The sequence below is a fragment of the Loxodonta africana genome, chromosome 17 (genome assembly GCF_030014295.1).
Source record: "Loxodonta africana isolate mLoxAfr1 chromosome 17, mLoxAfr1.hap2, whole genome shotgun sequence".
Classification (NCBI taxonomy): domain Eukaryota; kingdom Metazoa; phylum Chordata; class Mammalia; order Proboscidea; family Elephantidae; genus Loxodonta; species Loxodonta africana.
The window spans coordinates 59,181,807-59,201,511 of record NC_087358.1 but is presented as its reverse complement, the minus strand read 5'-3'; the positions used below and the strand labels follow the sequence as shown (position 1 = coordinate 59,201,511).

Sequence of the window (19,705 nt, the reverse complement as noted above, 5' to 3'; positions counted from 1 at the left end):
GAATGGCATGGATTGAATTGTGACCCCCAAAAATATGTGTCAGCTTAATGTAGGCCATGATTCTCGGTATCGTGTGGTTGTCCTCCATTTTGTGATTTTCTTATGTGTTATAAATCATAATCTCTGTCTGTGGTTAAAGAGGATTAGGGTGGGATATAACACCCATGCTCATGTCACATCCCTGATACAATCTGTGTGTTGTAAATCATAATCTCTGTGGTTAAAGAGGATTAGGGTGGGATGTAACACCCTTGCTCATGTCACATCCCTGATACAGGAGTTTCCCTGGGGTATGGCCTGCACCACCTTTTATCTTACAAGACATTAAAGGAGAGGGAAGCAATAAGAGTTGGGGACCTCACACCACCAGGAAAGAAGCATTGGGAGCAGAGCACATCCTTTGGACCCAGGGCTCCTGCATGGAGAAGCTCCTAATCCAGGGGAAGGTTGACTAGAAGGACCTTCCTCCAGAGCCGACAGAGAGAAGACTTTCCCATGGAGCTGATACCCTGAATTTGGACTTCTAGCCTACTAGACTGTGAGAAAATAAATGTCTCTTTGTTAAAGCCATTCACTTGCGGTGTTTCTGTTACAGCAGCACTGGATGATTAAGACATGCACTTTATCAAGTTGAGGAAGTTCTCTTTGATTCCTGTTTTTCTGAGAGTGTTTATCATGAATGGGTGTTGATTTATACAATGAATATTCAATATTGTGAAAGTATTGCATCTATGGAATAAAGCCCATTTGGTCATAGTGTATAATTCTTTTTATATATTGCTGAATTCTTATTTGCTAATTTTTTTTAAAGGATATTTGCATCTGTATTCATGAGGGATATTGGTCTGTAGTTTTCTTTTTCCCCTCTACTGTTTTTTTTTTAGTGTTGGTAGCAGGGTAATACTAGCTTCATAAAATGAATTGTGAAGTATTGTCCTCTTCTTTTTCTGTGAGAGATTGTGCAGAATTGGTGCTAATTTTTAAAAAACTGGTGAAATTCACTGATGAAACCATCTGGGCCTTGAGATATCTTTTTTGGGAGATTTTAAATGACAAATTTACAGATTCTAATTATCTGTTTCATTTTGGGTGAGTTGTGGTAGTGTTTATTTTTCAAGTAATCGTCTATTTCATCTAAGTTGTCAAATTTATATGTTTGTAGTATTTGTTTATTATGTATCTTCTTGGTCCCATGGCCTGTTAGTGATATTACATTTTATTCCTGATATTGGTAATTTGTGTCCTCTCTCTTTTTTTTTTTTTTTCCGGTCTTGGCAGAGGTATGCCAATTTTATTAATTTTTCCTCCAAGAACTAGCTGTTTGTTTTATTGATTTTTCTCTATTTTTGTTTTAAATGCCATTTATCTACTTTATTATTTTCCTCCTGTTTGCTTTGGGTTTGTGTTGTTCTTTTTCTAGGTTCTTCAGGTGAAAGCTTGACTTACTGATTTGAGCTTTTTTCTTTTTTCTACTGTGTGCATTTATGCTATGAATTTCTTCTCAATAGTGCTTTAGCTGTCTTCCATAATTTGTGATGTATTTTCATTTTCATTCAGTTCAGTATATAAATTTATTTTCCTTGAGACTTCCTTTGTGATCCATGGATTATTTAGAAATCTGTTGTTTAGTTTCCAAGTGTTTGGAGATTTTCCTGTTATCTTTCTGTTTTCTAATTTTACTCTGCCGTGGTTGGAGAACATGTTCTGTGTGTGATTTACACTAGTCTTTTAAATTTGTTGTTCTGTGGCTCAAAGTATGGTCTGTTAGGTATATGTTCTGTAGGTACTTTGCTGTTGATGTGTGGATTCTATAAATGTGGATTACATCCCATTGGTTGATGGCGCTGTTGAATTCCTCTAGATCTTGCTAATTTTCTATCCTGTTCTTTCAGTTGTTGAGAGAGGATCTCTAGCTATACTTGCTGATTCTCTGTTTCTTCTTTCAGTTCTATGAGTTTTTGCTTCACAAATTTTGTAGCTCTGTTGTTTGGTGCATTTGCATTCATTTTTAAGTTAATAGATTTACATTTATTACAAGATTGCAATGTCTTCTTGGTGGATTGACCCTGTTATCATTATATAATGTCTCTCTCCATCTCTGGTAATTTCCTTTATCCTGAAGTCTACTTGAAGATTAATATCTGCTACTAATATTTGATATTAACATAGCTAATCTGCTTTCTTTTCGTTAAGGTTTCTATGATAATCTTTTTATCTTACTACTATTACCCTGCCTATATTATATTTCAAGTGAGTTTTTTTTCCCCCTAATTGTGGTAATATATATATAACAATATTTGCCACTTCAACTGCTTTCGGGTCTATACCCAGGACTAGAGTTGCTGGGTTGTGTGAGGAACTGCCAAACTGTTTTCCACAGCATTTGTGCCATTTTACATTCCCACCAGCAATGGATGAGGGTTCCAGTTTTACCACATCCTTGCCAATACTTGATATTTTCCAGTTTTTCTGGTAGTAGCCATCCTAATGGGGGTGAAGTGGTATCTCTTTGTGCTTTTGATTTGCATTTCTGTAATGATTAATGATGATTATCTTTTCAGGTGCGTGTTGTCTGTCTGTGTAACGCAAGTGAATTGTGGTTGTGGTTGGAGAAGTGGAACCCTGGTGGCGCAGTGGTTAAGTGCTTGGCTGCTAACTGCAAGGTTGGCAGTTTGAACTCAACAGTCATTTCACGGGAGAAAGACGTGACAGTCTGCTTCCATAAAGATGACAGCCTTGAAAACTGCCTTATGTATAGGATCACTATGAGTGATGCTATGTATAGGATCCTGTAGGATCCTACCTTATGTATAGGATCACTATGAGTTGGAGTTGACTTGATAGTAATAGGTTTTATGGAGAAATGTCTATTTAAAGCTATTTGCCAGTTGTTTTATTGGGTTGTTTATCTTTTTGTTGTTTTTAGGAGTTCTTTATACACATTGCTGTCGTGTTCATTCTTACTCATAGTGACTCTGTAGGACAGGGAAGAACTTCCCCATAGGGTTTCCAAGGCTGTAATCTTTATGGAATTAGATTGCCACATCTTTGTCCTGCAAAGCAGCTGGTGGGTTCGAACCACCGACCTTTCAGTTTGCAGCCTAGCACTTAACCTAGAACTGTGTCACCAGAGTTCCTAGAGTTCTTCATACATTCTGGATATTAAACCCTTGTTGAATATATGATTTGCAAATATATTCTCTTGTTCTGTAGATTGTTCCTTCACTTTTTTGATACTCCTTTGATGTACAGAAGTGTTTTATTTTGATGAAACTTTTGGTATATCTGAGGATCCAGTCTAAATAAAAGGTTCTGAAGATTTACCCGTGTTTTCTTCTAAGGGTTTGATGGTTTTAGCTCTTACATATAGATAATTTTGGGTTAATATTTATATGTGAGGTAGGAATCCAACTCTGTTCTTTTGCACATGGATAACCAGTTGTCTCAGAACCATTTTCTGAAGAGGATATTCTTTCCTCCTTGAATGGAGTTGACACCCCCTGTCAAAAATAAATTGGTAATGAACTCCCTTAGCTTTTGATTATCTGGGAATGTCTTAATTCTCATTTTTAAGGACAGTTTTTTCCAGCTATAGAATTCTTGGTTGAGAGTTTTTTCTTTCAGCGCTTTGCATATGTCATCTCACTGCCTTCTGGCCTCCATGGTTTCTGAGGAATCATCGACACTTAATTTTATTGAGGATTCCGTGCACATAATTATTTGCTTCTCTTGTGGTGCTTTCCAGAGTCTTTCTTACTCTTCGTCTTTTGACAGTTTGACTATAGAGTGTCTTGACGTGGCCCTCTTTGAGAGTATCATGTTTGGAGTTTGTTGTGTTTTTTTAATGTGTAGATTCATGCCTTTCATTAAATTTGAGAAGCTTTTGGCTATTGTTTCTTTAAATATTTTTCTGTTCCTTTGTCTTCTTTTTTTGGGATTCCCACAGTGTGCATGTTGGTGTGCTTGATGATGTCCCGTGAGTCCCTCAGACACTGTTCATTTTTCTTCACTTTTTTTTTTTCTTTCTTCTCCTGGATAATTTCAATTACCTTATTTTTAAGTTTGCTAATTTTTTATTTTGCCTGCTCAAATATGCCATTGAGCCCCTATAATGAATTTTTTTATTTCACCTGTTGTACTTTTCATTTCCTGAATCTCTACTTGGTTCCTTTTTGTAATTTCTGTCTCTTTATTGATATTCTCTATTCACACGATTTTTGTTTGTTTTCATTTAGTTCTCTTTCCATGACTTCCATTAGGTCACTGAGCGTATTTACAAATGTTAATTTAACGTCTTTAGTAATTCTAATGTCTGAGCTACTTCAGAGATGATTTGTCACCTTCGTTTTTTTCCCCTATGAATGGGTCATAATTTATTTCTGTGCTTCGTAATGTTTTGTTGAGAATTTACCATTTTTGTGTATTATTATGTGGTAACTCTGAATTCTCCCCCACCTCAGTGATTGCTGATTTTTGCTTGTTGAGAGCTACAGTTGTATTTGTTGAGTGATTTTTTTTCAGACCGTTTTTGCAAAGTGTATATTCCTTCTTGTCACTAAAGTTTCTGTTCCATTATCTTTGTGATTGCCAGCGACCTGACAGATTTTCTTAAATGTCTGTGTCAACAGAAAAAAGGGTGTGTCTCTTTTAATCTTCTCATAGATGATACTAGGAAAGCCACTGTAGTTGGGGGTGGCGGGCGGGGCGGGGGGTGGTGGTGAAACAAAGACAGGAGTCTGTACTGGTCCCTCAGGAAATCACCCAAATGAACCAAAATGTATAATCCCCAATTTTTGGAGGATAAGGACCTTAGTGTCCACCCTGGCACCAGCCAGCCACTCCAGGAATGCAGGTCACCATCCTCACAGCCTCAGTGGGGCTGAGGAGGAATAAAGGATGGTAGCTAGTTCATGGATGCTGCTCTGCTGAATTTCAGCAGGCTCTGCCTTCATCCAGCGTTTCCCTGGTTGCCATAAGAGTTCTGTAATAGTTAATTCTGATAGTTTTGTTTAGTAGAGGGACTGACCCCTAAAGTGTCTTCCTATTCCACCATTTTCTGTGACATTACTCTTATCAGGTGTTTTTGAGTTCATCTCTCTGTACAGCTTCTTTTTGTGGTTGCTCTCTATGTTATATGTGCACATAACTTATTGCAGTCTACCGATGTTATTTAACCAAGTCAAGTGACATATAGAAACCTTACCTCCTTTATGACCTTTACCCTCCCTTGTTTATAATTGTCTCACACGTTGTGTCTACATATACTTCAAAACCACATCAGACAGTGTTAAAATTTGCTTTAACCAACAAATATAATGTAGATTACTCAAGAGAAGGGAACCCTATTGTACTTACCCATATTTTTACTTGTTTTCCCTTTTCCAAGGTTTCTTATTTTTATTGTTTCCTTTCTGTCAAAACTTCCTTTAGGGTAGGTCTGTTGGTGACAAATTCTCTGTCTGAGCTTGGGGTTTTTTTTTTTTTTTTTGAGTTTGTTCCGGTTGAGGTTTGCTCAGCTTCTTGAATCTCTAAGTTTGTCTCTTGCCATGTTCGAGGATGTTTTCAGCCATTATTTCTCAAGTACATACCAAACACGCCTTCATTCTCCTCTTTTTCTGGTACCGTTATGACACAAATGTTATTTTTTAAAAAGTCTCAGAGATCCCTGAAGCTGTTTGTTTGTTTATTTTCAGTCTGTTTTTTCTGTCGTTCAGATTGGATAATTTATGTTTTTCTGTGTTTCACTTCATTGATTCTTTTCTCCGTCCCCTCCATTCTGCTGTGGAGCCCATCCACTGAGTTGTCATTTCATTTTTTCGTTTTCAATTATGAAACAGTCATTTGTTTCTTCTTTATTTCTTTGCTGAGATTTTTCTGATTTTTTGCTGAGGCTTTGTGATTTTTCGTTTGTTAGAAGAGAGTTCATAATTTCTTGTTGAAGGATTTTTACCGTGGCTGTTTTTAAATCTTTGTGAAATAATTTTAAAATCTGTCATCTTGGTGTTGGCATTTATTGAGAATATATAAAGATAAAAGCCTCCTATGTGAAATTAAATATATGTGTATATTTAATTTTGAGTTCTTTCTGGTTCTTGGTATGATGAATGATTTTCAGTAGAAACCTGGTCATTTTTGTATTGTTATGAGACTCATCTTATTTAAATCTTCTGTTTTAGCTGGATTCCTATGACACTGCTCTTGCAGGGGAAGGGAGAGTGCTCCTCATTACTGCCAGGTGTTGGTAGATGTCCAGATTTCTCATTTGGCCTCCGTTGATACCTGAAAGGGGACTTCCTGTTAATAATGGGAGGGGATGGGAGTTTCAGCTCCCTGTGTGGTCTCCACTGATCCTGCAGGTGGGCTCATTGCATCTTAGCAAAGGTGGGAGTCAAGGCTTCACTTCTGGCATGGCTGGGAGAGGGACCACAGTTTTTTCTGTGGTGTTTAGCTGGAGTAGAATGGTTATTATCTAAGCTTTCTGTCTTCCTGAACTGTCCCTTTTCTGGTTGTTAGGCTTGAGACATCAGGCTTCTGTTGGGACTCTTTGTTTGTGCCCCTTAACATTTCCAGGTTTTCTGGTTTCTTCAGCCTCAAGTGGGGGATATATGAGGCAAAAAGAAAACCCAGGGAATTCACCACCATGTTGTTCCTTGGGTCCCAAGGACCCTCGCCAGTCTTTCTTTCTTTCACCTTTCAGATTCTTTTTATGTTTGTTAATATATATTGTTCAGGCTTTTTACTTGGGAGGAATAGGGAAAAGTACGCCTACTCCATCTTTCCAGAAGGGAAAATGAATCTCATTGTTGACCTTTTAAAGGTGTGCTAGACAAATAGCAGTGTGTGAAATTTCAAAAATGACTTACAGAGTCTGCATTCATTTTCATACAGCTACTTTGCTCTTTGTAAGTAAACAATACCCACCCGTGAAACAAGCCATCTGTTTGACAACATTGGACTTGCTTTGTCCTTGGAGAAATACAGAAGAAACAAAACAGACTCTGTCTTCTATGATCTCCTGGTCTAACTGGGACAAAAAGACCAGCATGTACTAAATAATGCTAACATGCACTGCAGTCCTTAAGTGGGAAAGGGAAAAATAAGTGTCATTAGTGACTGTGACCAGATTGTAAATGAAATCCATTTCTTTCAGTTGTATAACTGAAGGTCCTGTTAGGGATAGTCTGTTAATACAGATTGATTCAGGCAAAGAGTTGGGATGGCGAAAAGCCTCCCATGCAAAAGAACCCACGTGAGGGACCTTGACAGAACATGGCATTCTAGTGAGGTTCCAGTGTAATAGCAATGTATGTAACTTTATATGTTTGCCAGTAATGCAACTGATTTTTAAATGTTCAGATTTTAAATAATTCATCCTGCTCTTTGCTGTGATCCAAGTCTGTAAATTTTTATTGCATTAAAATAAAAAAATTCAGTTTTACTTTTTAATGTATTTATGAGTATGCTGGGGTTGTTGGTAGGTGTATGTTCAGTAGATGGTAAGTAGATAACAGTTCTTCACAGTGACCCTGTGACTGTGCCTAAGTGTGTACACCTCAGTTTAAAAGATTTAATCTCAGTGTAAATCCATGTGTATGTTTAGCACAGAGAGAGTATCAAGAAGGGGCTCTTAAGTTCTATCTAGTTGGTGTAGAAAGAGTTTACTTTTCCTTCAGCAGAAGAGATTATATCCTTGTCTTTGGGAGCCAATTTCGTTTTCATTTGAAGGTGATTTTTCCACGTGTACCTTGTGGAATATGCTTATTGACTGGGGGATATGGTTGATTATTTATATGTCAGTGGATGCGAACATGATGCTCCTGCCAGACTGACTTCTCTTAAGTGTCCTTTTCAGATTTTGCAGAACATGTTAACCTCATTGGTAAGCCTAAGATTAAATAAAAATAATGTCTTAAGTTTATATTGAAAACATAGCTTATATTTGAGAATCTGTGTTTGGAAAATTTTTAGAAAAATACTCTGTTTTGATTATATGGTTCAGGAATTAATCTGTTTTTATTCTTTATTGCAGATGGAGTCTGGGGGCACAGTTCTGAGTACCAACTGGTCTGATGTAGGTAAAAGGAAAGTTGAAATCAATCCTCCTGATGATATGGAATGGAAAAAGTACTAAATAAATAAATTTGCTATCATTGCATTGCGTATATTCACCTAATATCCATTATGTATAGATACTGCATTCTTGAATTTCGAACACTGAATATCTTTTTGAAAAACTGTACCTCTTTACCTCTTTGTGCTTTAGAAATTGCTTTCCTGCCGGCGTTCTAAGTGTCTGATGAGGAATGAAGATCGCATTTTATCACTTCTGTCCTTAAGGTTTTCAGACATGCTGAAACTGAATGAAGTCTCTTTTGCTGCTAGATAATTTCTGTGTAGTTATGGGAGTGGAGAAATCTTTAATGGGATATCTTGGGTTATTGCCTTATTTTTGATAGCAGTGTTCTGTTAATAATTTATTAGACCTGGCAACTCTGGGTGAGCATAGATTTTTTTCAATCTCAGTATTACATTGTGTTTCCTTTTAAAAACTGCTTTTGAATGGAGTTGTAAATACAGTTTTTCTATGAAGAAGTTTGGTTTATTTACCTTTTTCTTAAGTTTTTAATGAAAAATTATTTATCACAGGGTATTCCCATTTGGTTCTTTTAACGGGGAGTATTTGTAATTGCGTGGAGATTTGGGCCTTGCCTTCCAATTCCCGTATAAAACATAAGCGCGTAAGTGTGACACACTGCAAATTCAGTTACACTGGAGGATGAATCTGTGATGCTGGGCCAGGGGGGATCTGGGAAGGGCCCAACTCCACTTTTTGCTGCTTTTGCCATAGCAAGATTCTTTAAAATCACGGCACCGTGTTCTTTTGTGTATATATATATATTTTCCTTCTTTATTAGAAAATTTCTGTTCTCATATCCCCGTGATTACTTTGGTTTCAGTGATTTAAGGTAGCTGCCGTGATAGTAGATTGATACGCGTGTACTTAGTACCTACTCTCTGCCTAGAATAAATAGAAACCGTGGAAATAAAAAAACTAAAAGACACGGTCATTAACTTCAAAGAGCTTACAATCAAGCAGAGAGAAAATTAACATTCATGAAGGAATTATGAAACAGTTGAATGCTGAGCTCTGGTTATAAATAGTTTGAGAGAGAAAGTTGTTCTATGATTAAAATTCTTTACAGTCTGAGCACTTACAAAGCACAGACAAGATGACCTGCAGCCCTGACTTTGTTTTCTAACCATGATTTTGCTTGTTTTTCAACGATAATCACCTCAGAGGTTGATCTTTGTTAGGTGTCACTAATATTTTTGTTGGCGAGGCACTACTCTATTACTCAGAGCTGAGGGTAGGGTGAGTGGGAGGCAAATTGGCCTTGATGTCAGCCTCTGAAAGGTGGGAATGGAACCCCTTTCTTCTAGTCCTTTAATGTATCAGATGTAAGGGGCGTTCATAAGGAAAGTGGAAAGTGGATGGTACTAGATCATGCCCAAACCTTTTGTTATAGCTTCTTTAAGCGTGCAGGAGTTTTCACTTGCCCTTCTGCCCGCTTTGAGCTGCAACCTCCTTTTTTATCCTTGGACGTTGAAGGAGAGGTCAAAAATAAGTGCTTGCTTGGAAGAATTTTTAAAAATTTCTCCTTATGGAAACAAGAGAGTGATTTTTGTGTTCTATCTGTTAAATTTTTCCGTACCATTAGTTCTAAGGAGGCAAGATAAGAATCCTAGCTCTAGCAAGCCTCCGCCTTTGACTGGCTTCATAATCTTAACAGGTTTAGGCTTGCTGTGTCTTAGTTTCTTTATCTGTAAATAATCTATCAAGTCTTAGCGTGTTTTTAAAAAGTCCATAGTTCTAAATAAGGAAACATTTCTGTCACTTAAGAACAATTATTCTGTCTTTATGGCATTTTTATAATAGAAATTTTTCTTTAAAAAAAAATTCTAGTACATGTTCGTATTTTAAAGAATATGTTACCTAGACTGTGCCTATCTATTGGCTAGATTTGCTTAGTGTTAAAGGATTCAGGATTTTGCTGGGCCAAAATGATTCCTAATATACATGACTAAAAGCATTGTATGATGCACCTAGCCTAACTACATTAGATTTATGTGTTAAGAAGGGAATTTGGAGAAACAGGCTAGGCTGCTGCCCTAAGGTACTACTCTAAAGTCCTGCTCTTCTTTCATCATTCTGGGTAGTGAAATTCATGATAATGAATTCATTCTGATGAAGAGCCTTAATTCTATCCATATTCTCTACACTCTTAGCTACTAATTGGAGTTAACTTTCATTCTAGACTTCCATTTTTATTTCTCAAGCTTTCGTTCTCATAGTGTTCTAGTTAACCTTTTGTTTCTTCAGAATGGACGTTTTTTTCTCTTTGTTTTTTTTAAGGTTCAGTCCTGGGATGCTTTTTTTCCCTTGTTCTGTAGAAAGGGTCATCTGTTCTGATTTCTGTAATCATTTGTACCTGATGTCTTCCTTTTAGTCCACAATTCTTACATTGCCCTCAAGAAATCTTGAATGGGACAACCTTCTTTGAACTTTGCTACCTAGTAATCACTTTAGATTGGCTATACCACTAGTCTGTAACGTCAAGGTCGGTTTTGATAATTTTCTGTGTTGCGTCCTATGTACCCATTAAGAGTTGGTTTCTTACTAACAAGTTCAGTCTTCAGCATTGGCCAGTTATTGCCATTGTCTCCTTAAGTCTTTGAGAAAATTTTGAATTTGCTTGGTAGGCTAACTGTAGAGGACAAGGGAAAATAATTGAGAAATTTCTCTAGGTAAATTTCAAATATACATTTAAAATCGTGGTATGTTACTGTGCTATTATGAATAGTTTAGGTTGCATTTTAGTTTAGTTCATACATAAATATTTTTCAGCTGTCCTTTCCCACTCCCTTTTATTCTTCTCCATTTACCTACCTATCAGATTAGATCATTGTTCTCTGAGGTATATCACTGACCCAGAGCAGAATTGCGTATTTACCATCTGATCAGCCTAGTGCACTTTAACTCCATTGGGGTTTTCCTTGTCTAGATTTGTGTGCAGTTCTCTCTGACTTGTGGCTGTTATTGACAGTTCCAAAATTTGGAAGGAAAGTTCTAGGTAGTATTTTGTTTCTTTGCTTGGGTGTTTTGTTGTTGGTTTGATTGCTTTTAACTAGAGTGATTTCCTTGTAACCAGTTCTAAAGACATGTACCTATACTTACTCCTGCTACTATTGCCACATGAGACTATGGATTTCGGTTATCTCTTTCTGAGAGGAGCCAGGGAGGGGAGGTAGTAAAAGTTAAAAGGACAAGCTATTGGTTTCTATGCAAGGAAGGGTCATAGGTAGTTTTAACTCAAAGGGATCATCAGTATTGATCTGGTTTCCTTTGCCTCCATCTGTTCATTTTTTTATTGTAAGACATTTTACACCAAGAAATTTTATTTTGGAAATGTCTGGACCCTGTGGACAAATTAGAGATATCCATTTACTCATAAATGTTACTATTTGGGGACATTGTTATGACTTGCTTCTAAAATTAATTGTCTTAACCTCTCTTCCTACCTTGGTAACCTTGCTCCCAAGTGCAGCTAAAATCATTCACATTCTTAACTCATTAAAGCAATAATAGCGGTTAAAAAAAAAAAAAAAATTTTTTTTTTTTAATAATAGCACTTTCAGTGGGCCAGGCATCACTAAGTTCTTTATGTACACTACCTCATTTAGAAGAGCCCTGTGAAGTAGTGAAAGCATCCTGTTATTACAGGTCAGAAAAATGTTAAGTTCTTTGCACAAGTTCACTCAACTGTTTAGTGATGGAGCAGGGATTTGAACCTAGTCCTGCCAGACTCTAGAGCTCATACTTTTAACCGCTGTTACTCCCTCTCCAGGTGAGTGAGTTGGGTGCACAGTGAATGATTTTTATCACTGAATCAACTGTCTGAAAATGAAGCAGAGAACGCGTAAGTTGGAAGAATTGTTTCATTCTTCTTGTTCACGGGCTGGGAAGGTATATCCCTAAAGATCAGAAAGTTATCTTCATTTTCTTAAAGTAGTAAAGCTTATTAGGAATACCAACCTCTTGGATCTCATAGAAGATGATAATACAAACAAGTAGTTTTGATTTGTGTTGAAGGTACTGTTTTTCTCAGTTCTAGATGATTATAGAGAAACAAAGTACCTTTACAACCATCACAGGTATAAGAAGACTAACTGCTGATCAAATTCTTGGTCTTTTTAAACTCGGGAACTCGCACACTAAACTAGTTTTCATTGCATAAATACTGACATTGTTTTAGGGGTTTTTCCTAGATAATATGTTTTAAGATTTGTGTTATCACTGATTTCTTCAATAAAATTGGAATGATTCAGGTTAGTTCCTTTGCCCTAATCATGTTAATATTTTATTTATAATCCAAAATTTGGTTTATTTGGGAGCCTTCTAATGTTGTGCCTTCAGATATGAGCTTTCAATTCTTATGTTTGCATTGAGATTTCTCTTAGGTAAGAGTAAGATTTTAAGAGGTAAGACTTAAAAGTAAACTCTCAATGACTTTATTTTTTCTTAAGATTACAGGGTTCAGTGATACAGAGAGGTGTTTAAAAAACAACACTATTTGCCCAAAGGCATTTTTCAGCTTGTCAGACCAGAGTTGGGAAAATAATCTTTAATGTCTGTAGGGGGACTTTTCAAAACCATATTCCACAATGCAACCACAAAACTATTGGACAACATACTTACTTGGTGCTGTATTAAGTGCATTGAAAGTAGTAGTAAACAGTGGGTAAGTACAGGGACTCTGAAGGCAGACTGCTTGGGATCACATTAGCTGTGTGACTGGGGGCAGATATTTAACCTCTCTCTGCCTCAGTTTTCCCATCTATATAAGTGGGGATAATGATGGTACCCATCTCATAAGTTGTTATGAGAATTGAATGAATTCACGTAACTTCACAATTACTGACCCTGATCCAAAAAACTGTAAAAACAAAGGTTTTTTTTGTTGTTGTGTTTTTTTGGTGACAGTGGTATAAAACCTGACCTGAACTTAGAGTCCTTAATTATCCCATTTAGGATGAACAGTCACATATTTTACTGCAGAGATATTGTGATATCTAATTACGGGTGTTACAAAACATATGATGTATCTATATAATATTAACTTCTAAAATCCAAAATTTTGAGTTCTGAAACACATCTGGCTCCAAAGGGTTTTGAATAAAGAATTATATACTTATATACTCTGTCCTGTAGGGTCGCTATGAGTCAGAATCCACTTGACGGCACTGGGTTTTGGGTGGGTATGTAAAGTGAATATGCCTGTTGCCTTGGAGGGAATATAGCTGTGCATATTACAAATAACATCATATGATTTTATAATATGCCCTTAGGCTGGAAGGCTTAAATCTTAGAGACAGGCTTTTTTGTGTTATAAGTTTAGTCCTTGAAAATTCTGATTTCCTTCTGAGGAAAATATATCGTCTAGTTAAAAAGTTGTTAATATAATTTATAAAATGTGTACTTGGACAGAATAACAGTTCATAGAAAAGTCTTTAATAAACTCCAGTAGTTGATTTATTTAAGCAGAGCTCAGGTATCTAAGTATTGTCAGGAGCACTTCCAGAAAGTCATAAAAAAGTAACGGTGGCAGAAATACAAACAGTGTATATAGAATGTTAAGGAGCTTCTTTTCAGGAGTTCTTTTAATTTCATTTTAACTTTAAATCTGAAAACATAGTAAAACTATTAGAGTTTATAGACATAATGTGCAAAATCAACCGCTTGTGAAGCAAAAATTCTCTTATTCCCATCAGTGAAGAGAAGCTGATAGGTGTTTTTACATGGATTTAGTTCATCAAATCCTCTCGGCCCAAGTTAGTGGGGAAGCAAAATAAGTATGCACTACTATGGACTCAGTCTCTGTATTTGGGATTTTTCCCCCAAGCACTATTTTTGCTGGTCATCTGTACTTTAGCATGTGACCTTAACTGACTAAAAAAGAACACATTTTAAAGTTAGCTAGCTTAGGCAAAGGGTGCTATATATTTAGTGAGCATGAAATATGTTAGGGAATTGTGAAACATTTCCATAGTGTTATTGTTAGTATGTAGTGTTTGTTAGTTGCAGAGTTACTGATTTGGTATTTATACTGTCACAGAGGCAGCTGTTGTATGGTGGAAAGGGGATTAACATGTGAATTTGGTTTGAAGTCCTAAATCTGATATTTTAATAATTGTATGATTTGAGGACAAGTGTCTTTTTTTTTTTTCCTCATCTATAAAATGGATAATAATTCTCAGAATTGGGAGGATTTCCCTAAGTCCTGACTAAAGTTACTTAAATCTAAAGCGCTTGCTTTTTCCCCTCAGTCTTATTTGGTATTGGAGTTCCTGAGAGGAGGGTAACAGGCCTGGCTTTTACCTGGCAGTTCAAAGACTTTCATAATTCCGCCCCATCACATTTGTAGCCTCATCTCCTGTCACTGTATCCTTTGATATCACGGCTCCAGCCGCACAAGAATACTCTTTTTTGGGGGCCAGCAAACATTTTCTGTAATGAGCCATACAGTAAATACTTGAGACTTCACAGGCCACGGATGATCTCTGTCTCATATTTTTCTTGTTTTTAGTTTGCAGACCGGTGCACTGTCTGTATAGGCCATGTATTTTCATCCCTTCCACCCCCCTGGGAAGCTCCAATTTCCTATTGATCTGTCAAAACTGAGCTCACATGCCATCTCTAGGCTGCTGCCGGTCTCCCTTCCTACATCAGAAGGACAGTTGTTTTAATCTTCTGCTACTCTGTCTGCGGCTGTCTTTGGGGTGATCGGATGAGTTACTTATGTCAGAAGCACCCATCAGATCCTTTGATAGAGTCAGACAAAAGCCACATGGCCAAATGAGCGTGTTTGAGAGTGCTAATCTCTTCTCTCTTTATCATTACAATTGACTCATTTTGTCCCTCATGTAACTAAGCCTCTTGAGGGCAGGGGACAGTCTTCCATTTCTGTATTCGTGTATTTGGTGTATACAGAATAAAAAAACAAAAACACGTTGCCATTGAGTCAATTCTGACTCATAACGACCCTATAGGACAGAGTAGAACTGCCCAGCAGGGTTTCCAGGAAGTGGCTGGTAGATTCAAACTGCTGACCTTTTTGTTAGCAGCCAAATGCTTAACCGCTGCACCACCAGGCCCCCCTCCCCCGCCCCGTACAGAATACCAAACCAAACCCAGTGCTGTCCAGTCGATTCCGACTCATAGCGACACTACAGGACAGAGAACTGCCCCATAGAGTTTCCAAGGAGCGCCTGGTGGGTTTGAACTGCCGACCCTTTGGTTAGCAGCTGTAGCACTTTGCCACTATGCCACCAGGGTTTCCGCATACAGAATAGGCCCTCAGAATTTGGTAGATGAGTGAGTGGATGGATGCATTTGCTCATGGTCTGTCTCTGCATAGATTGCCCATATTTTCTTCTTTTCCTTCTTAAATTCCCCAATTAGAATGCCAGTACTCCTCTGAAATTTACCCACTCCATGTTCTCTATGGGAATTCATTGCTGCTCCGGCCCCGATATGGAGGTGCCTTGCTTCTGTCTCTTATGTTACCTTCACAGTTTCACTTGTTTTAGTGTTGTTTCCAGCTGTGTCTGTTGTGTCTTATGTGTTTTGATCAGTTAACAGTGGTATTTCCTTAGCTTTGTTATTTACACGGTGCCATAGATTCTCTAGTATTTGAAATATTACTTTACCCCAAACTTAATAAGTTTTTGAGAGTTTTCTTTTTTTAAATCATACCCTTGAAGTCGATCAGTGTACTTATTCATCAACATAGAATAGTATTTCTTAAGTAGGTTTTTAAGCCATGGCCATGTGGGCTAAATCTGATTTGCTCTTAGTTACCTACATTACTGAAGAGGGGAGGGGGATAGCAGTTACATAACTAGTCAAAACAAGTGTGATATCCAAGTATTTGTTTGGCTTTCCTAACTAATTTTGGAGATTCCTTTTTTATTGTCCCAATTGTTGTAAGATATAATAGTATGTTAAATTGCAATAAAACCATAATGTGTGTGTGTGTTTTTTAAGGAAAGGGCTGAAGTTGACTTCTTATTAGATTAGTTACCTTTTCAGAAGAAATTTTGAGCCCAGAGACCTTGGGTAGAGGAGTAAAGGAGGTCAGAGCCTTACAAAGCCAGGCATGGAATAGGTTTGGAATATGGAGAGATCTGAGAACTAGGAGTGAGTCAAACCATTTCATTTTATAAGCATACCAACTTCTAGAGGAAAAATTTGAACTTCTCATTAGTATATTTTTTCTGGAAAACCCTCAACGGAATTTTGAAGTATTGAAACTGTATGGCCCTCTCTGGTGAGAGCTGTATACTTTTTAAACAGTATTGACACCCTTTGAGGTTTTTGATATCAACAAACATTTTTTTTTTTTTTTAGTGGGTTTTCATTTTAATAACAGGTAGTAGAATAATGTAGGTAAAGAAAAATACGGAGTTTACACCCCTATATTCACTGAACAAATATTCATTGAGTGTCACATATATGTCACACACTTCTCTAGGCACTAGGGGTACACTGGCCAACAAAACACTCCCCCCCCACCCTGTGGAGCTTAGCTTGTGATTGGGGAAATAGCTAAGTAAGCTAAATGTATGTTAGATAATGTTAAGTGCCAAGGAGGAAAAGTAAAGGGATGATAGACGATTGAAATTTGACGTAGAAGGCCAAGAAGAACTCACCAATCAAGGGATACTTGAATTAAGACTTGAAAAAAGTGAAGGTGTGACCATGCAGATACCAGGCAGAACGGACAGCCATGTAAAGACCTCAGTGAGGAGTGTGCCTGACGTGGATGACGAACAGCGAGGAGGCCATATAGCTGAAGCATTGTGAAAAGGGTTGAGTGGTAAGTAGAACAAGGGGGTAGTGGGACACCCAGATGATGGTAGCCTAGGCTAGGGCTTGACCCAGCTTAATGTAAGATCCTGTTGCCCTCAGTGCTGTCACTATTTTGTCACTTGTCATGCTTTTTTAAAAGAATTTTTTGAAACACACAGTCCCTAGTCTACAAATGGGATCCATTCCTAAGTGTGTCTTTAAGTCGAATTTGTAGGTAAGTCGGAGCAGCTGCATAGGGTTCTCATTTAGCCTTACTTTAGTACAAGAAAAGGCTGGGAGCCTTTTCAGTGATTGAAAAGCTGCACATGCACTAAGTTAAGGTGAGAAGAGCATTAGCCTCCCAGCCATCTCGTTCCCCTGCCCCGTTCTCTACCTCAGAGGCAACCATTTGAAAAAATTCTAGCCTCCTATTTCTCCCTCCCCATCCCTACCACCTGCGGTCTCAGCAACAACCCTTTTATCTCTGTCAATCTGGACTGGTCACTTAATCGGCTTTCCCTCACCATTCTCCTATTTCTTACCTTTTCTTGGTGTGGACTTTGATTTTGCTAAAGCATATCATCCTGCAGTAGCTTCCAGAGGAAGCGTGCCAGGGGTGTGCGTGTATAGAAGCACTTGAGTCCTTATGTGGGTGAGATGGTGTTTATTTTACGTCCATACTTGGGTATACATATAGCCGGACTGGCTGTAGAATTTGGGGTTGAAGAGAATGTTCCCCAGCAACTTGAAGGTAACTACTCTATTGTTTTCTAAAGCCCACTGTTGCCATTAGGGAGTCCAATACCAACTCTTGAATAGTTTTTGTCCTTAAGGGGTAATATAATACTTTTTTATTCCTTAATGTCATTTTAAAGTGTGGCCATGTCAATGCAAAAATTTTTTTCTTCCCTCATTGTTTCAACCAGTGGAATTACTATAAATGGTGTTAGCACTTGGCAACATTAGAAACTAAAACTGGGATTTCCTTTAACAGGGATTGCAGTGGAGTTTTACTCTGAATACTCTAATGTAAATTAACTTGAGTTACACAATACGACTTAATGGGTATGTGGAAAGCCCTCAGTCTCATACTGACCTTATTTCTGCCCTTTATCCTCCTTGCACGTTAGAGGTACTATCACATTTTAGTGTAGTCTCTGTTTAGCAGAGCTACTTTTTGTTCTGGAATATAAGTATAGCTATAGCAGAATACGGAAACCCTGGTGGCGTAGTGGTTAAGTGCTATGACTGCTAACTGAAGGGTCGGTGGTTCACATCCACCAGGCGCTCCTTGGAAACTGTATGGGGCAGTTCTGCTCTGTTCTGTAGGGTTGCTATGAGTTGGAATCGACTCGACGGCACTGGGGTTGGTTGGTTGGTTGGTATAGCAGAATTCAGAAATAAGATTGGATTAAATAGAATGACTGCTGGCAAACAGGGACTTGAGAGTAAGCCTGGTAGTAGAGGATTTTATGTTTGATAGAATCGTTAAAATAAAAAAAAACAGGGCGTATTTTTATGGGCCATCTGCCAAGACTAGATGTGGTTTTGGTACCTCTTATTCCCTAAAAGATGTATTTTGCATTCCATACCCTGTCAGATGAGGAGACAAAACAAATAAAATTGGAATTTCAGAGCTGGAATGGATCTGAAGTACTACTTGTCCAAACCTTTAGTCGTACAGGTTTATGTTTTCCATAAACATAAGATGCTTCTTCATAGCAGTTCTTCAACATAACTCACACAGTGACAGAATCAGAATTTAAATCTCTTAAAATTTAAATAATTTTTCCTAATCTTGGAGTCACCTTTTGACAGTTGCCAAATGTATCAGGCAACTAAAATTAAGGCGTTGGGCAGATACATGTCATATATAGGAGACATGCTGATGTAAGTAACTGTCACCTGGGAAGCTTGTTTTTTAAATGCAGGCTTTTTCAGCTTCCCCTCCTGAGGTTTTGAGTTAGTAGGTTTGGGATAGGGTCCAGTAATGACCCTGCATTTTTAGTAAATTAGTGAAAAAAAAAAAAAAAATTATTTTTTAGAGTGGTACTGAAGCAGGTGACCTGGGGGATTATTTAGAAAACACTGAATTTAAGGAGTAAAGGCGAATAAAGAAGTGATGCTGTCACCAATCACCTCTAATACTTTATTTCCATTAAGTTTTCGAAAAGAGTAAAAAGGGGACTTGCTCCTTTGAAAGATTTGTTTCTGTCTTAGTAGTGAAAAGGCAGAGGAGAGATGCTCGATGAGCGTTTTGTTTTTTTGTCAGTAGAACCTTAGGGTCATTATGTCAAAGTCATTGAGTCCATATAACTGTGACACTACACATGACAAAAATCTGCTTTGATCGAAGTGAAACAAATTAAGAATAGGGCAAAAACACTAGTTCATCACTGTTGAGATATTGCTAAGCTTGAGCACAGAGTACTAGAATACTCAGTATTCATGGAGAGCCATGGCACAGTATTGATTCATAAGGCACCTTTTCTTTTTTAGCAACTGGAATCTCAGGTGTTGCCTGATTACATCTAGGTGTTAAATGAATATTAAAAATTATGGTGCTGATTGAGCAGGTCAAGTAGAATGGGTGTTAGGATGCATCCTGTAAAGATCTTTTTTACATAGTTTTATGGTTACCTCAGTAACGAAGAGCAGAAATACGGGTTTTAATTGCCTTTAACAGCATTATGCCTTGCTCAGAGAAAGTTCATGCTTGACTAGCTTATTCCAGTTCTTTGTGTTGGTATATAGTAAATTCATTATAAAAAGATGAATAATAGCCTCGGTTAATGG

The 19,705-nt window shown here is 37.6% G+C and overlaps 1 protein-coding gene across 3 annotated transcripts in view; it reads left to right on the top strand.

Annotated features, from left to right (window-relative positions):
- SUGT1 (SGT1 homolog, MIS12 kinetochore complex assembly cochaperone) overlaps positions 1-18,959 on the top strand; it is a 66,211-nt gene extending 47,252 nt beyond the window's left edge. For 2 of the 3 annotated variants that reach the window (XM_064270062.1, XM_010592572.3), the window contains one exon: positions 8,030-18,959. In XM_064270062.1, the coding sequence (XP_064126132.1) occupies positions 8,030-8,131 (102 nt within the window). In that variant the 3' untranslated portion in view covers positions 8,132-18,959. Of the gene's footprint in view, positions 1-277; positions 4,696-8,029 lie in introns of those variants that run through there. The other variant, XM_064270063.1, reaches the window with a different exon arrangement.
- Positions 18,960-19,705: the final 746 nt, after the last annotated feature.